This window comes from Zootoca vivipara, chromosome 12 (assembly GCF_965207765.1).
Source record: "Zootoca vivipara chromosome 12, rZooViv2.hap1.1, whole genome shotgun sequence".
Classification (NCBI taxonomy): domain Eukaryota; kingdom Metazoa; phylum Chordata; class Lepidosauria; order Squamata; family Lacertidae; genus Zootoca; species Zootoca vivipara.
In genome coordinates this window covers 44,515,033-44,536,122 of record NC_142595.1, presented here as the reverse complement: position 1 = coordinate 44,536,122, position 21,090 = coordinate 44,515,033, and the positions used below count along the sequence as shown (strand labels likewise).

At 47.9% G+C, this 21,090-nt stretch overlaps 2 protein-coding genes across 8 annotated transcripts in view; one reads left to right on the top strand and one right to left on the bottom strand.

The window, feature by feature from the left end:
* Positions 1–369: 369 nt before the first annotated feature.
* Positions 370–20,528, top strand: SUPT16H (SPT16 homolog, facilitates chromatin remodeling subunit). Of its 5 annotated transcripts, none has more exons than XM_088655187.1 (27): positions 370–478; positions 3,412–3,579; positions 4,261–4,353; positions 4,456–4,626; positions 5,339–5,491; positions 5,576–5,722; positions 6,381–6,532; positions 7,040–7,212; positions 7,746–7,836; positions 7,944–8,017; positions 8,220–8,332; positions 8,918–8,983; positions 9,395–9,490; positions 9,669–9,784; positions 9,915–10,068; positions 10,324–10,451; positions 10,999–11,134; positions 11,309–11,435; positions 11,726–11,844; positions 12,916–13,041; positions 13,164–13,276; positions 14,511–14,586; positions 15,415–15,584; positions 16,023–16,152; positions 17,306–17,435; positions 18,549–18,626; positions 19,337–20,528. In XM_088655187.1, exons 4-27 carry the CDS (start codon positions 4,492–4,494, stop codon positions 19,498–19,500), a joined length of 2,967 nt encoding a protein of 988 aa, XP_088511313.1. In that variant the 5' UTR covers positions 370–478; positions 3,412–3,579; positions 4,261–4,353; positions 4,456–4,491; the 3' UTR covers positions 19,501–20,528. The 5 variants fall into 5 exon arrangements, with proteins under 5 accessions (XP_088511313.1, XP_088511311.1, XP_088511312.1 ...); XM_088655185.1 differs by having other exon boundaries at positions 18,546–18,626; XM_088655186.1 differs by having other exon boundaries at positions 4,123–4,353; positions 18,546–18,626.
* RPGRIP1 (RPGR interacting protein 1) overlaps positions 19,650–21,090 on the bottom strand; it is a 34,784-nt gene continuing 33,343 nt past the window's right edge. For all 3 annotated transcript variants that reach the window (XM_088655181.1, XM_088655182.1, XM_088655184.1), the window contains one exon: positions 19,650–20,756. In XM_088655181.1, the coding sequence (XP_088511307.1) occupies positions 20,641–20,756 (116 nt within the window). In that variant the 3' untranslated portion in view covers positions 19,650–20,640. The remainder of the gene's footprint in view (positions 20,757–21,090) is intronic.

Sequence of the window (21,090 nt, the reverse complement as noted above, 5' to 3'; positions counted from 1 at the left end):
GGCGGGGGGGAGCGGGGCGGAATCCCTGTGACGGAGCAATTAGGTCAACATTGCCGCTGTTATATATAATTTATTTTAATTATTTTTTTAAAAAAATACAAAACTATATTATTGGATGTAAAATCAATATTGCTTATATTTAGATATGAACACACAGGTTTTATTTACGACGTCCTCTGTTGTTTTTAATAAACAAATAAACAAATAAAATAAATAAAATTAAACGAGACGATAAATAAGCAACAACAGGAAGTTGCGTCCTGGGTCAAAGAGCCGCGGGAGGGAAGGGGCCGCGGGGGTTGGCCGCGGGAAGCGTTCACTTCCGGGGTCGGGGAGGTCGCGGCGGCGGGGCGCGAGCGTGCGAGGCGCGAGAGGAGGCGGGGCTTGCGGAGGGCGCGTAGGAGCCGCTTCCATGGCGCTGAGTCTGGACCGCGAGGCCTACTACCGCCGCGTCAAGCGCCTCTACAGCAACTGGCAGGTGAGGGCGGCGGGGGTGGGACGGAGGGAGAGAGCGAGGAGGGCGGGGGGCTGGGCCGGCTGAGGGATCCCCCCTCCACCACCACCACATACCTCGGGTGGGGTGGGAGGATGAAAGCGGGACCGGACCCTCCCCTTGTGATCCATGGACGCCAAGGAAGCAGGAGGGATAGATTCCTATCATGCAGGCGCTTTTAAGCAAAATAAATAAATAAATGCGCAGGTATTCCACCTTTGCAAAAGTTCCAAGGTGCCCGATAAAGAAGGGTAGCGAGGAAAAGCTTCCAAATGCATGTTTGCATTTCCGTTTCCTTCCTTGCCCCACTTCCTTGGCATCTCATCGTGTCCCCCCTTCCCCCTTCCTTTCACCTCTTTGTCAAATGCCATTTCTCTTTAATTTTCTTTCACGAGTGACTCCCCACCCCCGGTTTTGTCAGGGATAGTGAGGGTATGCTTTTTTTTAAAAAAAAAAGGTTTATGGTAATACAGGTGTTGTAACGCTGTGCTTCTGCTCTGAATTCTCAGTAGGGTTTGCTTTAAGAAGCCACTTTCTCTCTTAGTGTCCTATTTGCAGTAGGGGGGTAATAACAATGATCTGCCTTGCAGGGTGCTTGTAGTGATATAAATAATGTTAACTCTGTAATGTTAACATATCCGGTAATTATCTATATCCAATTTATTTGTACATAATGTAAGATTTCTTGCTCTGCATTGTAAAAGCAGCTTTCACTGTAACTGATAATCATGTATAGCAGGAGGAATGGAAACTTGTAGCCATTCAAATGTTGTTTCTTAGATCAGCCTTAACTAGTATGGCCAGTCATCAAGGATGATGACAGTTGTTCTCCAACAGCATCTGAAGGGTTGCCACTTCCCCATCCCAATGTATGGCTTTAGTTCAGCATTTCTCAACCGCTGTTCCGCAGCACACTAGTGTGCCGCGAGACGCTGGCTGGTGTGCCGCGACATGTGGCGACGAGAAGGACGATTTGCATTGTCACGTGCCTGGCGGCCGCCAATATTCAACACTGACCCGCCGGAAAGCAATATTTCTCCTCCTCTTTCCCAAAGCTCAGTGCAAACGAGCCTGGCGGCCGCCAATACACAACACTGACCCGCCGGACGGCTTGTGAAGCCTTATTACAGGAGATTGCAACCAACACAGCAATTGGCAAGTGTTTCTTACAGTCATAATTATACTCAATATAGGGCGGCACAGAGTTAAATTTTTTAACTTTTTTAATGGTGGTGTGCCTCGTGCTTTTTTTCACGGAACAAGTGTGCTGTGGCCCAAAAAAGGTTGAGAAACACTGCTTTAGTTGAATGTGCAATCTTACTCAGATTTACGTGCTTGGCAAACCAAATTTTAAAAAAAGTTAGAAAGGGGGCAGCTGTCCAAGGGGAGAAAAAACTTTGGCAATCCCATCTGTCATTGCACCAAATAGCTATTGACTATGTGCAATTTTGACTTTAGGCGGCATTTCCAGATCATAACCTCCCCCCCCCCCCCGGTGCATGTGCCAAATGTGAAGGCTTACTATACTGTATATGTTTTGCTACTCTTCCCATATGTCATTCTATTGCTGTGTTGCCTGTTAACTCACCATGTGATTGTGCCCTTGTATATGACCGTGCAGATCGCAGCTGTTGTTTTGCTCATCGCCTTTTGCTATCCTGATTGTGAGTGTGGTTGGGCAGTGCATGTTAATGGGCCACTAATCAGCATTAAGTGACTCCATTGAAAATACATTAGTTGCAGGAGGTAGTAGTGTGCATATTTTCTATCTAGCTCCATGTGACTAGCATGTAACTTGCAAATCATTTTTGTAACACTAGCAGAAGATACCAAGCTAGTGTTGGAGAATCTCTTGCAGCTGTTCTGGGCAAAATTTCAAGAGTGCCCAGGGTGGAGATACTGCGTTTGGACGCAGAGCTTGCAAAGATAACAGTGTCAGTTTTCTTCCTATCCCCCAGTTCTTGTTATTTTACCACTCTCACCATCTCAAAATGAAAAGTAGGATTCATTGCTTCCAGGACATACGGTAGAAATGCAAAACGGTCCATGTGGGTCAAGAGCACTTCTAGGCTGTTTTGGATAAATTGCCTGTACAGCAGGTGAAACCCAATCATAGCGATTGGAAACTTCACAGGAGAAACACCTTGCAAGCTAACATGTAGGACTTATGAGCCAGATTTCCTAGTATCATCATCACTATTTGTATGCCACCTTTTGAACAATTTCATAGTAACAGGAATAATAAAACAATAACATAATATCAAATGTATCAACAGTAAGGTGTTCTAGAAAGGGGCAGCAAAATATAAGATTGCCCTCCCAACCTGCCGTTGGGGTAACTCAGAATAGTTGGTAGCAATAATCAATACAGGGGTTAATCAAGGATGGGGTTAGGGAATAATCATAGGATACATTTGGGGAGAAAGCAGGAACTTTTGGAGGAAAGGCAATAAGCAGCAGATCATACAGTGGACGTGGCTTTCAGCTGTACAAAATTCTTTTTATGTAGCTCTTACCGGTATGCGTAGTTTGTTGGACTAGCCAAATTTGGTATGATGCCAAATTACAGAGAGTGATGGAATCTTTCCAGCTTAAGGGAGAAAGCCTTGACATAGAGCACTATTCCTACTTGCCTGTTGACGTGGAAATCTTTTATGAGCTGGGAGTAGTTGGACATTGCAGCTTTAGATTGCAGATTGTTCCCAGGGATGTTAATCCAAAAATGCTAGTAGTTCTCCATTCACTTCCTGTCTTCACCTCCCTCCTGGATGCTGTGTCCTATCTTGGTAGTGGGATTTCTCCCACATTTGATAATACTCTGTGTCTTTTTGAGACAGCATGTCTAGCTGTTGAAAGCTTTCCTTTTGGTGCCGGGACAAGGAAATTTGGTTCACGGTGCATTTCTTTACCTTTCCCAGAAGAACATTCAGGACCCAAACAGCAAAATGGTGTTACCCCTTATAACAGCCTTCCTCAGCCTGGTTCCCTCCAGAGGTTTGGAGGTTGGGCTCCCATTATCCTTGACAATTGAGCATGATGACTGAGGGTGATTGGAGTTGCTGTCTTAAGCATCTGGAGAGCAACAGGTTAGGGAACATTGTGTTATAATGCAATATACAGTTATCATTGGTTCTCCCATTTCTGATGTGTATGCTCTTGCTTATGTGGCCAAAAAGAACTACCCACGCACAAGTCTGAGGTTTGTGCTGGCTTCAGGGCCCTAGTGGTTTTGAGAAGTACGAATAGTGGGGGCAGGGATAGGAGGAAGGGACAAGAGTGGCTGGAATCCTGGATGACAGCACTCAACACTACAATACTTTGTTGCAGGTCCCAAGTTCAGGCGGTAGTCCTTCAGGAAGTGTTTTATAGTGATCAGGCATACGCTTTATTTGGTGTAGCTACTTTAAGAGATGCACATATGTAATGAAATGACAAAAGCAGAATTACTGGTGACATTTTTCCCAGAGTAGCTGTGGGGGTAGAAAATGCTGTGCTGAAGAAGTAATGGTGTTTGGTGACTGTTAGGGGAAGGATCTAGGGAAATAACAAGGTGCTAAAGCTGGAAACTGCTCCATTGTCAGAAGACAATGGTCAGCTGTTTCCCATTTTTCTTTCTTGTTTCTTCTTAGGAATTGTAATCTACTACTGTTGTTGGGAGGAGATCAGCTCCCTCTCACGTGACAACAGATGAGAGGCGAAATTCACTTTGGCTGGGCTTAATGCAAGTTCGTATGCACAGCACTATCTGAGGCTTTGTTCTCTTGCAGAAAGGAGAAGACGAATATGCCACCATTGATGCTATTGTGGTCTCAGTTGGAGTAGATGAAGAGATTGTCTATGCCAAGTCCACTGCCTTGCAGGTGAGCGGGGGTGAGGCGTGCTCCTGCCTCAAAGTGATGTAATGATTAGGCAGAAAGGAAAAGAGTATCTTTGCTCCTCTTGGAATCCCCTTTCCCTTGCAGACATGGCTGTTTGGCTACGAACTCACCGACACAATCATGGTTTTCTGCGAGGACAAGATCCTCTTCATGGCCAGCAAGAAGAAAGTGGAGTTTCTCAAGCAGATTGCAAACAGCAAGAGCAATGAAAGCACCAACGGAGTGCCGGCTATCACATTGCTTGTACGGGAGAAGGTGAGTGGGCCTCTGTTTAGCTCTGTCCGAAGTGGCAGGTACCCTGTTTCTCCGAAAATAAGACGTAGCCATGAAATAAGTCATAGCAAGATTTTTAAGCATTCAAGGAATATAAGCTAAAACCTGAAAATAAGCCATAGTGAAAGGCAGTTTAACCTTGTAGGTTAAACTCTACCATACTTAATTAAAAAAAAAAAGACATCCCCTGAAAATAAGCCATAGTGTGTTTTTTTGAGGAAAAATAAATATAAGACTGTTTTATTTTCAGAGAAACACGGTAATATGGAAGGAGAGAGCTTTGAGCCTGAAACTCGGAAAATTAGAATATTGTCGAAAAGTGCATTTATTTCAGTAGTGCAACTTAAAAGGTGAAACCAATATATGAGATAGATGCATGACATGCAAAGCAATATATATATATAGTCAAGCCTTTATTTGTTGTAATTATTTGTCGTTAGGCGGGTCAATTATAAATGGAATAGAATTAATGAACTGTAATAGCAATGTTTATTTTTGTATTATTGTAACTATTTGTTTTATTACTGTGGAATTTCCAAAAGAAAGCATTTGTAAAAATTTAAAGAAAAAGAAAAAACAATAAGTTGCATTATTGAAATAAATACACTTTTCGACGATATTCTAATTTTCCGAGTTTCACCTGTAGAAACTGCTAACACTCCCCCCTCCTTCCTCTTTGTTCTCCCGACTCCAGAATGAAAGCAACAAGGGGAACTTTGACAAGATGATAGAAGCCCTAAAGGGCAGCAAGAATGGCAAACGCATTGGGATCTTTAGCAAGGACAAGTTCCCCGGGGACTTCATGAACAGCTGGAATGATGCTCTCAGCAAGGAAGGCTTTGAGAAGGTGAGGAGCACCAGCTCCGGCGTGTGGGTTTGAGAAGGAGGGTTGAATGCTGCTCTTGCTGATCCTCCTCTGACCCTGGTGCAGGTGGACATCAGTGCGGTGGTGGCCTACACGATTGCTGTCAAAGAGGATGGGGAGCTCGCCTTGATGCGCAAAGCAGCCGCCATCACTTCAGAGGTCTTCACCAAGTTCTTGAAGGAGCGTGTCATGGAGATAGTAGATGCTGATGAGGTGAGGAAGGAGCCTGGCCGTGGGTTTGACATCTTGGCTCGGATGTAAGGATGCTGTCTAGGTTGGCATTACATATTGGCCTTGAGTAAAGTGGGCTATTTTAAGTGGGGGTGGGAAACCTGTGGCCATCCAGAGGTTGTAAACTCCTCAGCCAGCATGGTCGGGGTGATGGGAGTTGTAGTCCAAAAATCGACTGAAGGGCCACCATCTCTGACTTTGGCCCATCTTTTTTCTTGGATCAGTGGGATTTCACAAGCAGTTTAGCCTCTGTCTACCAGGCCTATTTGCTGCTTTCTCCCACTGCATGGAGTCTCCCTGTCTCTCCTGGTCCATTTAAGATGGGACTCATTACTAGGATGGCCATGCTGCCTTGGAAGAAGAGAGAGGGTTGAGGTATACGGGCTGTGTGCATGCTCTCTTTTTGTCTTAATGGTCAGTGGAAATACATCTTTAAGGGTCAGAGAAGAGAGGTCCGCTGCAGAATCCACATTGCTGTAGTGCCCTAGGTGCATGCCCCTCTTCAGCAAAAGAATTGGGAAAACTGGCATGTTGATCTTGCGATGGCTGTGTATGTGTGTCAACCCTTTGGGGTTATAATCCCCCCCCCCGCCCAATCCTCAAGTCTACTGACCTCTGAATCCTCTTTGTCCTCTGGCAGAAAGTGCGGCACAGCAAGTTGGCAGAGTCTGTAGAGAAGGCCATTGAGGAGAAAAAATACCTGTCCGGAGCTGATCCCTCCACTGTGGAAATGTGCTACCCTCCCATCATCCAGAGTGGAGGAAATTACAACCTCAAGTTTAGCGTTGTCAGGTAGGCAAATCTCCATGGGGGCATGCAGACTGTTTTCAAATCACCAAGGAAAAATGTTTCCTGGTTTGTAATTCATGCACTTCCTAAATGAGCATGCACTCTTAATAGTTTGATTTTATTGTACTGTACTGGTTTCCATTCAAATGCAGCCTACTTAGGATTGTATCCTAAAACCTCGGGTCATGCAGCCTCCGTTCCTTTGGCATTGTTATGATATATATTAAGAAACAGGACAGTGCAGAATGCTGAAACTTAAGAGATTTCAGTTTGCCACTCTTCTACATTTCTTTCAATACATTTTTATCCCATCTTCCTCCAGGAAGCTCAGAGCAGCATATGTGGATCTTTTTTCCTAAATAAATATAGGATGAGATTTGTTGGAGGCAAAAGTTCTGCATGGAAGTCCCAATTGTTTGTGTTTGAAGCTGCCTGTGTGTGGCTTGCCAGTTGGCCTCTCCATATAGCTATCTGCTCTTAACCTCCCCCCCCCCGCTTCTTTGTCCCCAGTGAGAAGGGCTACATGCATTTTGGTACCGTCACTTGTGCCATGGGCATCCGCTACAAATCCTACTGCTCCAACCTGGTGCGCACACTCATGGTGGACCCACCCCAGGACACTCAGGACAACTACACCTTCCTGCTGCAGTTGCAGGAGGAGATGCTCAAAGAACTGCGGCATGGTGAGTGGCAGAAATGGGGTGCTTGGGCATGAAGGGACGCGGGTGGCGCTGTGGTCTAAACCACTGAGCCTCTTGGGCTTGCTGATCAGAAGGTCGGTGGTCTGAATCCCTGTGACGGAGTGAGCTCCTGTTGCTCTGTCCCAGCTCGTGCCAACCTAGCATTCAAAAGCATGTCAGATACCACTGCGGCAGGAAGGTAAAGGTAAACGTCATTTCCGTGCGCTCTAGCTTCCGTCACGGTGTTCTGTTGTGCCAGAAGCAGTTTAGTCATCCTGGCCACATGAACCGAAAGCTGTCTGGACAAATGCTGGCTCCCTTGGCCTGAAAGTGAGATGAGCGCCGCAACCCCATAGTTGCCTTTGACTGGACTTAACCATCCAGGGGTCCTTTACCTTTTTACCGTTTCAGTGCAAGTGATGGTTGGAGTAGGCAGGGGCAGGGCAAGGGGCAAAACTTATTGAAGCATCTATTCCAGTAGGACCCAGCTTGCTCTTTCCCTCCTTGACTCTCCCCCCCCCCTCCGCTTATCCTAGGTGTAAAGCTGTGTGAGGTCTACGCTGCTGTCATGGATATGGTGAAGAAGCAAAAGCCGGAGCTCATGAGCAAAATCACCAAGAACTTGGGGTAAAAAAAGGCTCTCCGTTGGGACAGAGGCATCCTTCGTGCCAGTTTACAGGCTCATGAATGGTTTAGTTGGAGAGTTCAGTGTTTTCCCTGCTCTTCTTTCCCAGGTTTGCCATGGGCATCGAGTTCAGAGAGAGTTCACTCGTGATCAATAGCAAAAACCAGTATCGGCTCAAAAAAGGTGAGAACGTCCCTCCGTCAGACTTAAAAAGAAAGGATTGTAGAGCTGGAACACACTGGCAAGGATGTCCTGCTTAATTCGTTCATTTGTATATATACTGCTCTAAGCTCATCTGCATTTTGGAAGTGGGTAGCTCACTTCCGCTTGTGAAAAGGTTTGCGGAGGCTCGCTCTCCTCTGAAGCTGTGTTCTGTCTGATGCAGGAATGGTTTTCAGCCTCAACGTAGGGTTCTCAGACCTCACCAACAAAGAAGGAAAGAAGCCGGAGGAGAAAACGTACGCATTGTTCATCGGGGACACAGTGTTGGTGGAAGAGGTACGAGGAGCACATAGAAGGATGGGGAGGCGGGAGGAACGTGAGTCATGGTGGAGAGACCACAGTGGACAAGAGGGAGCAAGACCTTCAGAAAGTGTGACGTCTCATCCAGGGAGAAGATGCCTCCTACATTCAGTTCTGTTTCTGCCTTTGAAAAGAAGGCCTTGTCTCTTCAGTGCTCTCAGTAGGCCTGCACTGTGAGAGCATGATCTGCAACCCCACCCCACCCCCTTTCCTTTCCTTCTTCTCCCAGACTTTGCTCATTCCCAATTACCTGCACACTTACTTAGCTGAGAAAGGGAGTTGCATAGGGGCTGGGCACACCTTCCTCAGCTACAAACAAAGAGTCCATGGAGTCCTACCAGACATACATAGCTTGGGACATCCCATCTCATTTGCCCCCTGTTCATTCCCAGAGTTCCAGCTGTCTTGCTGTTTCTCCTTGCACTCTGCACCCCCATCTGCAGGTGATCAATATGTGGACTTTAAGCCTCTGAATACACCTCCCTCACCTAAACATCCAGGGTGGTGGGGAGCTCTATGCTCACATTGTCTGTGGTGATACTGTTATTTTTCCTCCTCCAGGATGGTCCAGCTACTCTCCTGACTTCTGTCAAGAAGAAGGTCAAGAATGTCAGTATTTTGCTCAAGGTTAGTCCTGGGACAAATCTTAGGCACTTGACAAGTGGTTTGCTCTGTGGTATGGTCAGGAAAAAGCATCGTAGTTTTGAAAAACTTGTGGTTAGAGCAGGAGCAGAGTTGTTACCTATAGGTATTTTGAAATCCTGTTAAGTTCTCTTAAGCTTCTAACCCTCATTGTTGAGGACGTGGTTTTGTTTCGAGCATGAAAATAACATGTAGGCAATTTGGAACAAAAAGGGGCGCCCAGTGTTGTAATTTCTTCTTGTTTTTAACTGCTAAATAGAACATTTTGAAGGAAATTCATGAACAAGAATACTGTGGAATAAGTTTGGGAATGAAAACCTAGCTTGAGGAAGGCAAAACAAGTGTATGTGTTTATGTGGGTGTAGGTTCTAAGTTCTGCTTTTTTTATTATTCTAGAAAGAGGATGAAGAGGAGGAGGAAGAAGAAGACGATACGGAGGGAATACTGCTTGGCCGTGGTTCCAGGGCAGCACTGCTGCCAGAAAGAACTCGGGTATAGAAGGCTTGAGTGGATGGGTGGGTGGGTGGGTTTACGTATTCAAGGACTGAGAAAAGGTCTTCAGGGTGTCTCCATGTGGGAAGCTGCCTGTATTCAGCTTGAAGAGGGGGGTGTCTGGCAAATGGTATGTGGGCAAATAATAAACTCGCCGTCTTCCTTTCATCCGGTCCAGAATGAACTGACAGCTGAGGAGAAGCGTCGGGCGCACCAGAAGGAGCTGGCTGCCCAGCTAAATGAAGAAGCCCGGAGGAGGCTGACAGAACAAAAGGGGGAGCAGCAGATCCAGAAGTGAGTAGAAGTGATGCGGGCTTCTGTTGCTTGTAAAGTGGCTACCTTCTGGCAAGGTGGTGAGTAGCTGCCTGGAAGCCCCCCCCCCCCTGCTTGGGTCTGGTTTCTTCACCTTTCTGGTCCCTTGCAGGGCTCGTAAGTCGAATGTCTCCTACAAAAACCCGTCTCTGATGCCAAAGGAGCCTCACATCCGGGAGATGAAGATCTACATTGACAAGAAGTACGAGACTGTCATCATGCCTGTCTTTGGCATCGCCACCCCTTTCCACATCGCCACCATCAAGGTACGGCAGCTGCAGCAGCTGGGGGCCTCGATGCCTGCTGTGTCTTGGGATAAATGCCGGTCGCCAGCCAACAGAACCTTCCCCAAAGAAAATGCACTGGCACTCCTCTTCGCAAAGTTGTAGTCGCAACTCTGATTTGTGTGTAGAAAAGGTGCTTGGGGCAGGACAGGGAGTTGGCTTTGCATGACGGGGGTATATATGTGAAAGGCAATTCGCAAATCAACAAACCATTAAACCCTCTCACCTTCCTTACAGAACATCAGTATGTCAGTGGAGGGCGACTACACCTACCTGAGAATCAACTTCTATTGCCCGGGCAGTGCTTTGGGTCGCAACGAAGGCAACATCTTCCCCAACCCGGAAGCCACCTTTGTGAAAGAAATGTGAGTCACTCTTGCATAGTCTGCACCAACCGCAGGGTCTAGTCAAGAAGCCTCATTGCCCTGCAAGCCCCGCACCTCTTTATGAGTCACCTCTTGCATTTTTGCAGGGCTTGAGATTTGGTGTCTGTACATCTTGCTCTGCAGATTCATCGCTGTGGGTCTTGGGAGCATGCCCAGTGGCTCATCCCATTTATGCAATGGAGGTCAATGACCTTCCTTTTCCTTTAGCTTTGCCTGATGAGCCTGCTGCATTTCACTTGATTTGCCTACTCAAGGTCCCAGGCTCGATCCTGGGATATTTAGGTAGGGTCCGAAACAGCTGCCTCTCATTAAGCTACGTGGGCCTGTGGTCTAATTCTGTATAAGGCTGCCTCCTATGTTGCTTCTAAAAGGCCTCAGTAGAGTTTTGTATTTTTCAGTCCCGTCTTTCTTTCTGCCATTCCAGTAGCAGGTTCTGGGCGAGTCTTCTCAAAGCTCCCCCTCTATCCAAAAGGAACTGGGCCTGCGTGTTGTAGCCACACAACTCTGCTCTTCTCCCCCCTCCCAGAACATATCGGGCATCCAATATAAAAACACCCGGGGAGCAGATGGTGCCAGCTCTCAACCTCCAGAACGCCTTCCGCATCATCAAGGAGGTGCAGAAGCGCTACAAAACCCGTGAGGCTGAGGAGAAGGAGAAGGAGGTGAGGCACAGAGGAGCTCCCTTGCACACCTTTCCAAAGAATTGCTGAGAAACTGCAGCGATGGAAAGGACCCCTTGAGTTGGGGAGATGGCTCTTGGGGAGGGCGAGGGTGGAGTTGGTGGAGCTATGTGGGAATTCCACCCTGACATGGCTGTTCGCTTTCTGTTTCCCCAGGGAATTGTCAAGCAAGACTCTCTAGTGATCAACCTAAACCGCAGCAATCCCAAGCTGAAGGACCTTTATATCCGCCCCAACATCGCCCAGAAAAGAATGCAGGGGTCTCTGGAGGCCCACGTAAATGGTACAGAAGTCTGTGGGGTGCCTAGAACTTCCTTTTGGAGGCAGACAAGTGTTCGTACCCTTGAGGCTAGGAGGAGTTCATTGAGAGGACCTCTTTCGTAAGGGATTTTGGCCTAGCTCTCATGAACGATCCTATACCTAGGTTCATTCCAGCGCTACCCATCGGCTTCTTTCTCATCCTCTTGTGCTGGGGGTGGGCGGGCAGTAATTAGCACCCACCGTGCCAGCAACTCTGGCCCAACCACCAGCTGGGAACAGGTGGCTTCCTTCTCTGACAGGCCTCCTTTGCAGGTTTCCGCTTCACCTCGGTGCGTGGGGACAAAGTGGACATTCTGTACAACAACATCAAGCATGCCGTGTTTCAGCCCTGCGATGGGGAGATGATCATTGTGCTACACTTTCACCTCAAGGTAGCTATCCAGCTTAAAAGGGATGCGGGTGGTGCTGTGGTCTAAACCACTGAGCCTCTTGGGCTCACCAATCAGAAGGTCGGTGGTTTGAATTCCCTCAACGGAGTGTGCTCCTATTGCTCTGTCCCAGCTCGTGCCAACCTAGCAGTTTGAAAGCACGCCAGTGCAAGTAGATAAATAGGTACTGCTGCAGCAGGAAGGTAAATGGTGTTTCTGTGCGCTCTGGTTTCAGTCACAGGGTCCCATTGCGCCAGAAGCGGTTTAGTCATGCTGGCCACATGTCCCGGAAAGGTGTCTGTGGACAAATGCCGGCTCCCTCGATGTGAAGCAAGATGAGCGCCACAACCCCATAGTCACTTTTGACTGGACTTTACCATCCAGTGGTCCTTTACCTTTACTGTACCTGCTGTCCAGCTTTAAGTTAGGAGGAGTTACGAGGCGTTATTAAAACATGCTGTTGCATGACCCCAGTGGAACATCCCCTATCTGTGTCTTACTCAAAGCAAAGGTGTGGGTCCCCTTCCTTGCTCCTAGACTTCTCTGTATGTGTTCTGCGCAGAGAATTTGGATTCAATACAGAATTCCTTTCCCCCAGAAAATCCGTGTCCTTATAAAAAGAAGCTTGGAAATAAGCTTGTAGTAGGTGTCACTTGCTTGGATGAAGTCACAGCTAATTAAAACTTGTTATTTGGGATGGGGGTGTAAGAAGGAAGAGAGAAGAGCAGGTGCTTCTGACATAGCTCAGTCGGTAGAGCACGAGACTCTCAGGGTCATGGGTTCAAGCCCTGTGTTGGACAAGAAAATTCCTGCATTGCAGGGGGTTGGACTAGATGACCCTTGTGGTCCCTTTCAACCCTGCAATTCTTTAATTTTCTGGTTTTTAAAATTATCCCCCCAAGCCAGTATAAGCATAATGAAGTGTGAAAAATAACTGCCCCAGAAGTGCAAACTTATCCCTTTTAATTGGGGCAAAACCTATGTGGCCCAAGCAACAGCTTTCCACTTATTTGCTGGTAGTGCGCACAAATGAGCAGGCCCTGCTTAACTCCTTTCTCTCCCCCTGCACCCCAGAACGCCATCATGTTTGGCAAGAAGCGCCACACCGATGTGCAGTTTTATACGGAGGTGGGCGAAATCACCACCGACCTGGGCAAGCACCAGCACATGCACGACCGCGACGACCTCTACGCTGAGCAGGTGAGAGAGGGGGCTGCTTGTGGCCCTGTCCCGGGAAAGGGGGGAGCAGGGGCGGAAATCGGATCCCGGCAGAGCTAACTCCGGGCTGTGTGGCCGATCCCGATTGATCCTGTTTGGCACAGATGGAGCGTGAGATGAGGCACAAGCTGAAAACGGCATTCAAGAATTTCATTGAGAAGGTGGAGTCTCTGACCAAGGAGGAACTGGAATTCGAGGTGCCCTTCCGGGAGCTGGGGTAAGGACCCATGTGACAGGGCAGCTTCTGTTTTTCAGGACAATAAAACATGTATAGTTTGAGCTGAACTTCCAGGATTCTTCTGAGTAGGAGAGGGGATGGCTGGGGATCAGAGGATGAATTACACAAGGAGAAAATACACAGGGGGCAAGGAATTGTGGTGCCATTGGAATATCCAGCTTACGTAAATGGGCTATAGAGTGCCTGCATACACACACACACAGTCTATTTCCACCCTACCTTTTGCCTCAGGGACGCGGGTGGCGCTGTTGTCTAAACCACAGAGCCTAGGGCTTGCTGATCAGAAGGTCAGCAGTTCGAATCCCTGCAACGGGGTGAGCTCCCATTGTTCAGTCCCAGCTTCTGCCCACCTAGCAGTTCGAAAGCATGTCAAGTGCAAGTAGATAAATAGGTACTGCTCCGGCTGGAAGGTAAATGGCGTTTCCGCGTGCTGCTTGGGTTTGCCAGAAGCGGCTTAGACATGCTGGCCACATGACCCGGAAGCTGTATGGCAGCTCCCTCGGCCTATAGAGCAAGATGAGCACGCAACCCCAGAGTCATCCCGTGACTGGACCTAACGGTCAGGGGTCCCTTTACCTTTACCTTTTGCCTCAGGGAACCAGGAAAGCACTATCTGGCTAGTGGTGGGAGTAGGAACTAGTGGTGGCGAGGAATAAATGCACCACATTTGTGAATCTTCCTGACTTCTTCTTTTTAATAAACATTTTAATTAGATTTTCCAATTTAAACATCTAATTCATTCTCAAATTATACAAATATCAGTTAAACAATTAATCCAAATCTTCTGCCAAATTATACAAATTTAAATTTGACTTCCCATGCTTCAGACTCAGAAAGCCCATTCCTCATATAGTCACTGCTTTCTAGTCCATAAATTCCAGATCTTATCCAATAATCTATTAAAATCCTTTCATCTTCTTTCAAGCCTCTGAGTTTTCTCAGGCAAGCAAGTTTGACCAAACCATATATGTGACCAAACCATATATGTGAATCTTCCTGACTTCTAAATCATGTAGCAGAAGCTGCTGGGGGCATATTTTGTCCCGGAGGAACTCCATGCCCTCATTATATTCTGACTTCGCAGGCACTCCTAGGCCTTACTTGAATGGGCGGCTTGGTTGCAAACATTGAGATAATTGGCTGTTTCTCCTGCACTAGCTGCTTCACACTCTTCTTCTCTCTCTCTCCCCCAATCCCCAATTTGTCGCGGCAGATTCAACGGCGCCCCCTACAGAAGCACCTGCCTGCTCCAGCCAACCAGCAGCGCCCTGGTGAATTGCACTGAGTGGGTGAGTGTGAGCTTGTGTTTGACTGGGGAGAGCACAAGTTGACCGCCTGGCGGAGGAATATCCTCAGCTTTCTCTCGACCACAGAGACCTTTTAAAATGAAAACTCTAATTATCAGAAATTGGCATGATGTTGACCCTCTTGTATGAGACTGAAACGGATCTAGGAAATCAAAATGGGGCCAGGCTCAATTGTTTTTCATTTTTGTCGTCCAGGCATTTGGGTAGTACCCATGACTGGGTGTTTGTTTTCTGACTTTTTAAAAACAGGGTTAGATATCTTTATCATTTCAACTTTGGTTGTAAGTCACTTTGGGGCTTTTCATAGTGGGAAGCAATATATAAATGTAATAAACTTATGAAGAAACCATGAGCCTTAAAATTGGTCTTCATTGCGGGGTATGTCGGCCTACTAATGAAAGTCCGGCAAGGAGATCCCTCTTTTATGCAGGCATTATTATGTGCTCTCAGTACAGTGGTACCTCTAGTTGTGACCACCTCTGGATACGTATCCTTTGGGCTACGCACGCGGCAAACCCGGAAGTAACGGAAAGGTTTCCGTCACACGCAGAACAGGCGCCTCTGGATGCGAATGTTTCGGGATAAGAGTGGACCCCCCAGAACGAATTAAATTCGTATCCAGAGGTACCACTGTAGTGATATTTGCTTACTGTACTTCACGGTCTGTCGAGATCAGAACAGCACTGGAGGTTCCAGAACAGAAATTTGAGGTGGTTGTGGATTGCGCTGCCTCACCGCATCCCACTTCTGCCCTTCTGAATAATTTGGGAATTTTAGACAGCTAATACTTCCTCTTCATTCTGCCTCCAGCCTCCATTTGTGGTGACACTGGATGAGGTGGAGCTGATACATTTTGAACGTGTGCAGTTCCACCTGAAGAACTTCGACATGGTCATCGTCTACAAAGACTACAGCAAAAAAGTCACAATGATCAACGCCATTCCTGTGGCTTCACTCGACCCCATCAAGGAGTGGCTCAAGTGAGTACCCTGGGGGGGGGTAGGGGCTGGGAGTGCTCTTGGGATCACCCTGCAAGCAGCCGCTGGCAGCATTCCTGTGTTAAGTTATTGCTGGAAAGCCCCTCAGAATTGCCTTCTGCTCCCTCCTGTCTCGTCACACCCCCAAAAAGTGCTCAAAAGAGGCAGTGCTGGCAGCTTCAGATTAGAACATGTCAATTTTTTACCTCTGCAAAAGTAGTTGGGTCAGGAGTCCTCTTTGGACTGCATTGCCTCTTCAAGCGATGCAGAATGGAACTGCAGCTATCCCCCCCCCTTGCCATAAGTGAAAAGCTATGGGAGAATATTTACTCCACCCTCATATGAACTAGCTTTTGGAAGCAAGTTAGTAGCTACGGAAGCAAGTTAGTGCTATTTTGACTCTGTGCATTCATCTTTTCCCTCCCTCTCCACCCACATCAGCTCTTGTGACATTAAGTACACAGAAGGAGTACAATCCCTTAACTGGACCAAAATCATGAAAACTATTGTGGACGACCCAGAAGGCTTCTTTGAGCAAGGGGGCTGGTCATTCCTCGAGCCTGAAGGAGAGGTATGTTGAGCAGGCACGTACAGGGGCAGCCGGAAAACAGGCGTGGCGAATTGGGAACAAGACCTCATCTTTAGCTGTTAGGTTGCTACCTTTTCTCGAAAGGCTGAATGGCTTAAAGTTGGGATGTTTGTACAGTGGTACCTCGGTTTACAACCACAATTGGTTCCGGAAGTCTGTACTTAAACCGAAGCATACTTAACCTGAAGCGAACTTTCCCATTGAAAGCAATGGAAAGTGGATTAATCCGTTCCAGACGATGAAAAACACCCCCTAAAACAGCAACTTAACACGAATTTTACTGTCTAATGAGGCCATTGATCCATAAAATGAAGGCAATAATCAATGTACTGTACTATGAAATAATTAAGACAGTATTGTAGAAGAATTTTTTTTAAAAAAATTCTTACATGGGCTGATGATAGTCATTGTTTGGATGGGGGCTCAATCACTTCTCTCCTGCCATTCCGCAGCTGCCTGGAGTGTCCATGACTGGGCCGCAGCCACGGAAGCGCTCTGATGGCTCCGCGAAGGCCCGGCCTCCGCGAAGCCATCGGGCACTCAGATGCCTTCGCTCCAGGCCTCACGAAGCCATCGGAGCGCTTCTGCGGCTGGGCCGCAGCTGCGGAAGCACTCCCATGGCTCCGCGATGGCCCAGCCTCCGCGAAGGCATCGGAGCGCCGTAGGCCTCGGAAACCTCGGTTTACTTACTTCTGGGTTACGATTGTTCGTAGCCCGAAAATTCGTAAACCGAGGTGTTCGTAAACCGAGGTTCCACTGTACAGAAGTTGGGGTTTTTTTTTTTGAAATTCCTCCTCAGAAGCTGGTGCAACAGGAAACGGGTGTTGGGATAAAGAATCCTGCATTAGCCCAACTTTTCCATCCCCACAAAAAACAAAAGCAACCCTAATGCTGGGGAAAGGACCATAGCTCCATAGTAGAACATCTGCTCTGCAGGCAGAAAATCCCTGTTTTGATCCCTGGAATCTCCAGGGAGGGCTGAAATCCGGGAGACCCACTGCCGGTCAGGGTGGACAGTGCTGAGTTGGATGGACCAATCTTGACTTCATATTCCTATCCAAAACTTTCTGTTAGGAGAACGGAATTCCTTGGATTACTGCCACGTAGTTAAGACTGTTCTTCCTTCTCCTTGCAGGGAAGTGATGCCGAGGCTGGGGAGTCAGAATCCGAGATTGAGGACGAGACCTTCAACCCTTCCGAGGAAGAGTATGAAGATGAGGAGGAGGACAGCGACGAGGACTATTCTTCTGAGGCAGAGGACTCTGGTAAGGGGAAATAGCCAGCCCTAGGCCCAATGAGAGCAGCCCTTGCTTCCCCTTGGGTCTTGTTTTTTCAGCACACCCAGTACACACACAAGCACCCTGTACTCAGGATGTTCCTGGGCTGTTTTCTTCCCACGCTGTCTCTCTACCTGTGTGTGGATGCACATTTCACTGTTCCTCTTGCTCTTTAAAAATGTTCTGCTTAAGCATCCATATCCACCAACCTTTTCTGCACACCCAGTCCTTCCGAGAGAAGTCACTCATCTTTGCTTTCTTCATTTTTATAAAAGGAGTAGCCTCACCATTTCTTTTTAAAACCTTGGGAGCTGGTTGCTGATGGAGGGGTGTGTGTGTGTGTGTGTGTGTGTGTGTGTGTCCGTGTGTCCCCAGCGTGACCTGAATAGAAACTTAGAGGTGGCTGCTTGAGTTGCTATCCACTTGTGTGGCATAATATGTCCTAGAAGCTGCTGCAGCAGCATCAAAAAGGGTTCTGTGCCCTGCCTTGCCTGCCTCCCTTTCCCTGCATTGTTCATGGTGTTGTAGCGTAACAAAAGTTGCACGTGTTGCTCAGAAAGTTGACCTGGAGTGTCAAAAGTGTGTGGAAACATTTTGATCAGCGATGTGCTGAAACGGCACCGACTGCAGATCCAGCTTAAGAAATCTCCTCATAGGAGAGCTATTTAGTCCTTCCCTTGTGAATTGTCTTGAAATAGTAGCTCTGTCCTTTGACTCTTATGCTACATGCGCCAACACACACTAACTCCCAAAGTCTTTGGAAACTCATAGAACTGGAGCCGTTCTAAGGCTGCAAACCTAACCACAGGTACACAGAGCAAATCCCAGTGAGGCTTACATCTGAGTGAACAGGCATCCTACTGTACTGCAAGTTAGTCGAACACTCATGCCTGACCTGGTACTCCAAGTCCCCGTTGATCTTTTAAGTGGGAGCTAAGTGACGCTAACTTGGTCTGTTTGCATCCTGTTATCACTGGAGAACCTGAAATCAAAGATAGAGCCTGGCAACTGCAGGTTGCTCCCTATCAGGGTCTCCATCGTCACCCCACTTCCTCCTTGGTTGCACGGCAACTAATTCTGGGCCCCTCCCACTTCCAGCAGATTACTCCAAGGAGTCCATGGGCAGCGAGGAGGAGAGCGGCAAAGATTGGGACGAGCTGGAGGAAGAAGCGCGGAAAGGTGAGAGAACCTTTGCTCAGCCCAACTTTGGTGCAGAGGCGGGCGGCTTCTGGGCTCGCTGCTTTGAGCGTTTGTAAGGCTGTTCACAGGAGCAACAATGGGTCCCAGGGTAGGACCTGGAGGCACATGAGGCCGGCTGCTTCCTTGGTTCTGGCCAACGTCTGGATAACTGACTGCTTGAGAGGTGTATGTATGCCACCTTTGGTTCCACAAAGGAAGGGGGGGGGAAAGGCAGGATATATCCCCAGTTTGTGGCGAATCTGCCACAAGGGAGGCTGCTGTTGCACCCAGGACCTGAATATAGACTTCTCACCAGCACCTGCTTAACCACTGCGACAGCAGGACACGGATATGGAATGGGCCTTTGACCTGATACGGCAAGGCTCTTCTTAAATTCTAAAAAATACTTTGGGGAGCCGTATTAGGGATTGGAAGCCAGTGCTTCTCTAGATGTGTTGGACTCATAATGTTGTGGGGGTTATTGGTTTGTTGTTTTTACTGTGCACTTTGTGATTTATTAATATGTTGTGATCTTCGGATGAAGGGCGGCATACAGATTCAATAAATTACTAAAGGTGCTTAGCATAGCACAGCAAGTATCTCATAATATATGTGCCCAGCCGTAAGAAATAGCCATGAGTTGACTACAGGAATGTAGGCATCTTCTTTTCCCACCACCACTGAGTCCTGCCTTTTGCGTCTCTCTGCAGCTGACCGCGAGAGCCGATACGAGGAGGAAGAGGAGCGTAGCCGCACCATCAGCCGGAAGAGGAAGGTCCCGTCATCGTCGTCCCAGAGTTCGAGGCACCACCGCAGCTCCCACAGTCGCAGCCCCGGCCGAAGCTCGGGCCCCTCCAAGAAGAAGAGGAAGTAAACCGCGAGCCCTTCCCACCCGCCAATCTTTAGGGGGTTCAGGCTTTCAAGGCCTCATCCAGCAGCCAACGTTTAGGGCATGGGGGCAGCCAGCCAGCCCCTCCCCACAAACTTCTCCCCTCTTTCCCTCACGCACCCTCACCTTTCCCCCCCCCCTGTTTCTCTGGGGAGTATTTTGCTTTTGTTCCTTGAGTCTCTTTTTTTCTTCTCTCTGACCATTTGTACGGACCAATCAGCTGGGAGAGAATGCCAGGCCCTGCAGTTACGTCAACCACGGACGCAAACTCTGCCAAGGAAGAAAGGCAGGGGAGAGGCTCAGGAATCTGGTGTCCGTGATCTGCTGTTCCCACCTACCCTTTTCTGTCACCTGCCCCTTGGCCTCTCCATTCCCACTTACATCTCTTCCCCGACTCTCGGTGTCTTTGTTCTCGGACGGATTGGGGGCAGGGAGGCGCAGGTTGCCCTGAGATCTACTCCAGAACCAGAGCATGTACTTCAGCAAAATGAACTCTGCAACTTTTCGTGGTATTTTGTGCTGGGGCAAGGGGGGGAGGGTGGTTGCGTTCCACGTTTTTGAAGCAGGACCCCCACCCCACCCCGGGTTGTAGAGGAATCCCACTTTGGAACAGTGACAGAGAAGAGGGCAAGAGTTTTTGAACAGGTGGGAGACCAGGGGGACGCAACTGAATGAAAAGGGTTCCTGCTTTCTCTTCTCTTTTTTTTTTTTAAAAAAAGACAAAAAACGTCAGGCACTGTCTGTATTTATCTGTTTCCTTGGCTGCAGAGTCTGGTCTCCAGTGAGCAAGTGTTTTAGGGACAAAGGGTAGGGGGTTGAATGCTTTGTCTGCCCTCTGCCTCCCTTCTCTCCTGTGGGGAAGGGGGGGAGTCAGTGATCCACCCATGGGAGGGCAGGGAAAGGCTTTTTCAAAACTCCTTTCTCCCCGCCCCCCTCCATCCTGTAGCAGTTAGCACTCTTGGTATTTTTGACTTTGGAAAAAAACCTGATCAATAAAAATGTTTTTTTAAGTATTTGGAAAGTTTATTCGTTGGCTTCATCCTTGTCTTGTGTCAAACGCCCGAAAAGCATCTTTTTGGTCATGGAATCCTGTTAAGTTTCTGTTGTCTTCACCCGTTCAGCTTATCATTCCTCACTGCTCTTCCTTTTGCCTGCCCAGTAAATGGCTCTCAGGGCAGAAGCTGCTTCCATGGACACTTTCAGCTTCCCAATGTTGGCATCAGGATCAAAAGGACTGATAACTAGAATGACAAGGTTAACATAGATTTTTGTGTGCAAGAGATGTGGAACCAAGTCTGTTATTACTAAAGAAGGCAGGAGAGCCTCAGTCTTCATAAACAAGGACTAAGGTTATAGCACCCACTCCTGTTACGGGAGCATGGGGGAACCTGCGAATGCTGTTTTTTTAAATATCCACTGTTGATAAAAAGCAGTAACCAAAGGAGATTGTCATTACAGCCGATAGGGCTGGTTTGAAATGGCAGGTCCAGAACAAGTGGCATAGCAAGCTAGCATATTTGTAGACCAGCCTTCCCCAAACCTGGTGCCCTCCAGATGTCGGGATGCAACTCCCAG

What these genes read in the sequence shown, in the direction of transcription:
- SUPT16H (XM_035135823.3), top strand. Translation starts at nt 413, where the DNA reads ATGGCGCTGAGTCTGGACCGCGAGGCCTACTACCGCCGCGTCAAGCGC. An exon ending in GCCTCTACAGCAACTGGCAG is followed by an intron (nt 479 to 4,260) that starts GTGAGGGCGGCG and finishes GTTCTCTTGCAG; the next exon opens with AAAGGAGAAGACGAATATGC. An exon ending in GCCACCTTTGTGAAAGAAAT is followed by an intron (nt 10,452 to 10,998) that starts GTGAGTCACTCT and finishes CCCCCCTCCCAG; the next exon opens with AACATATCGGGCATCCAATA.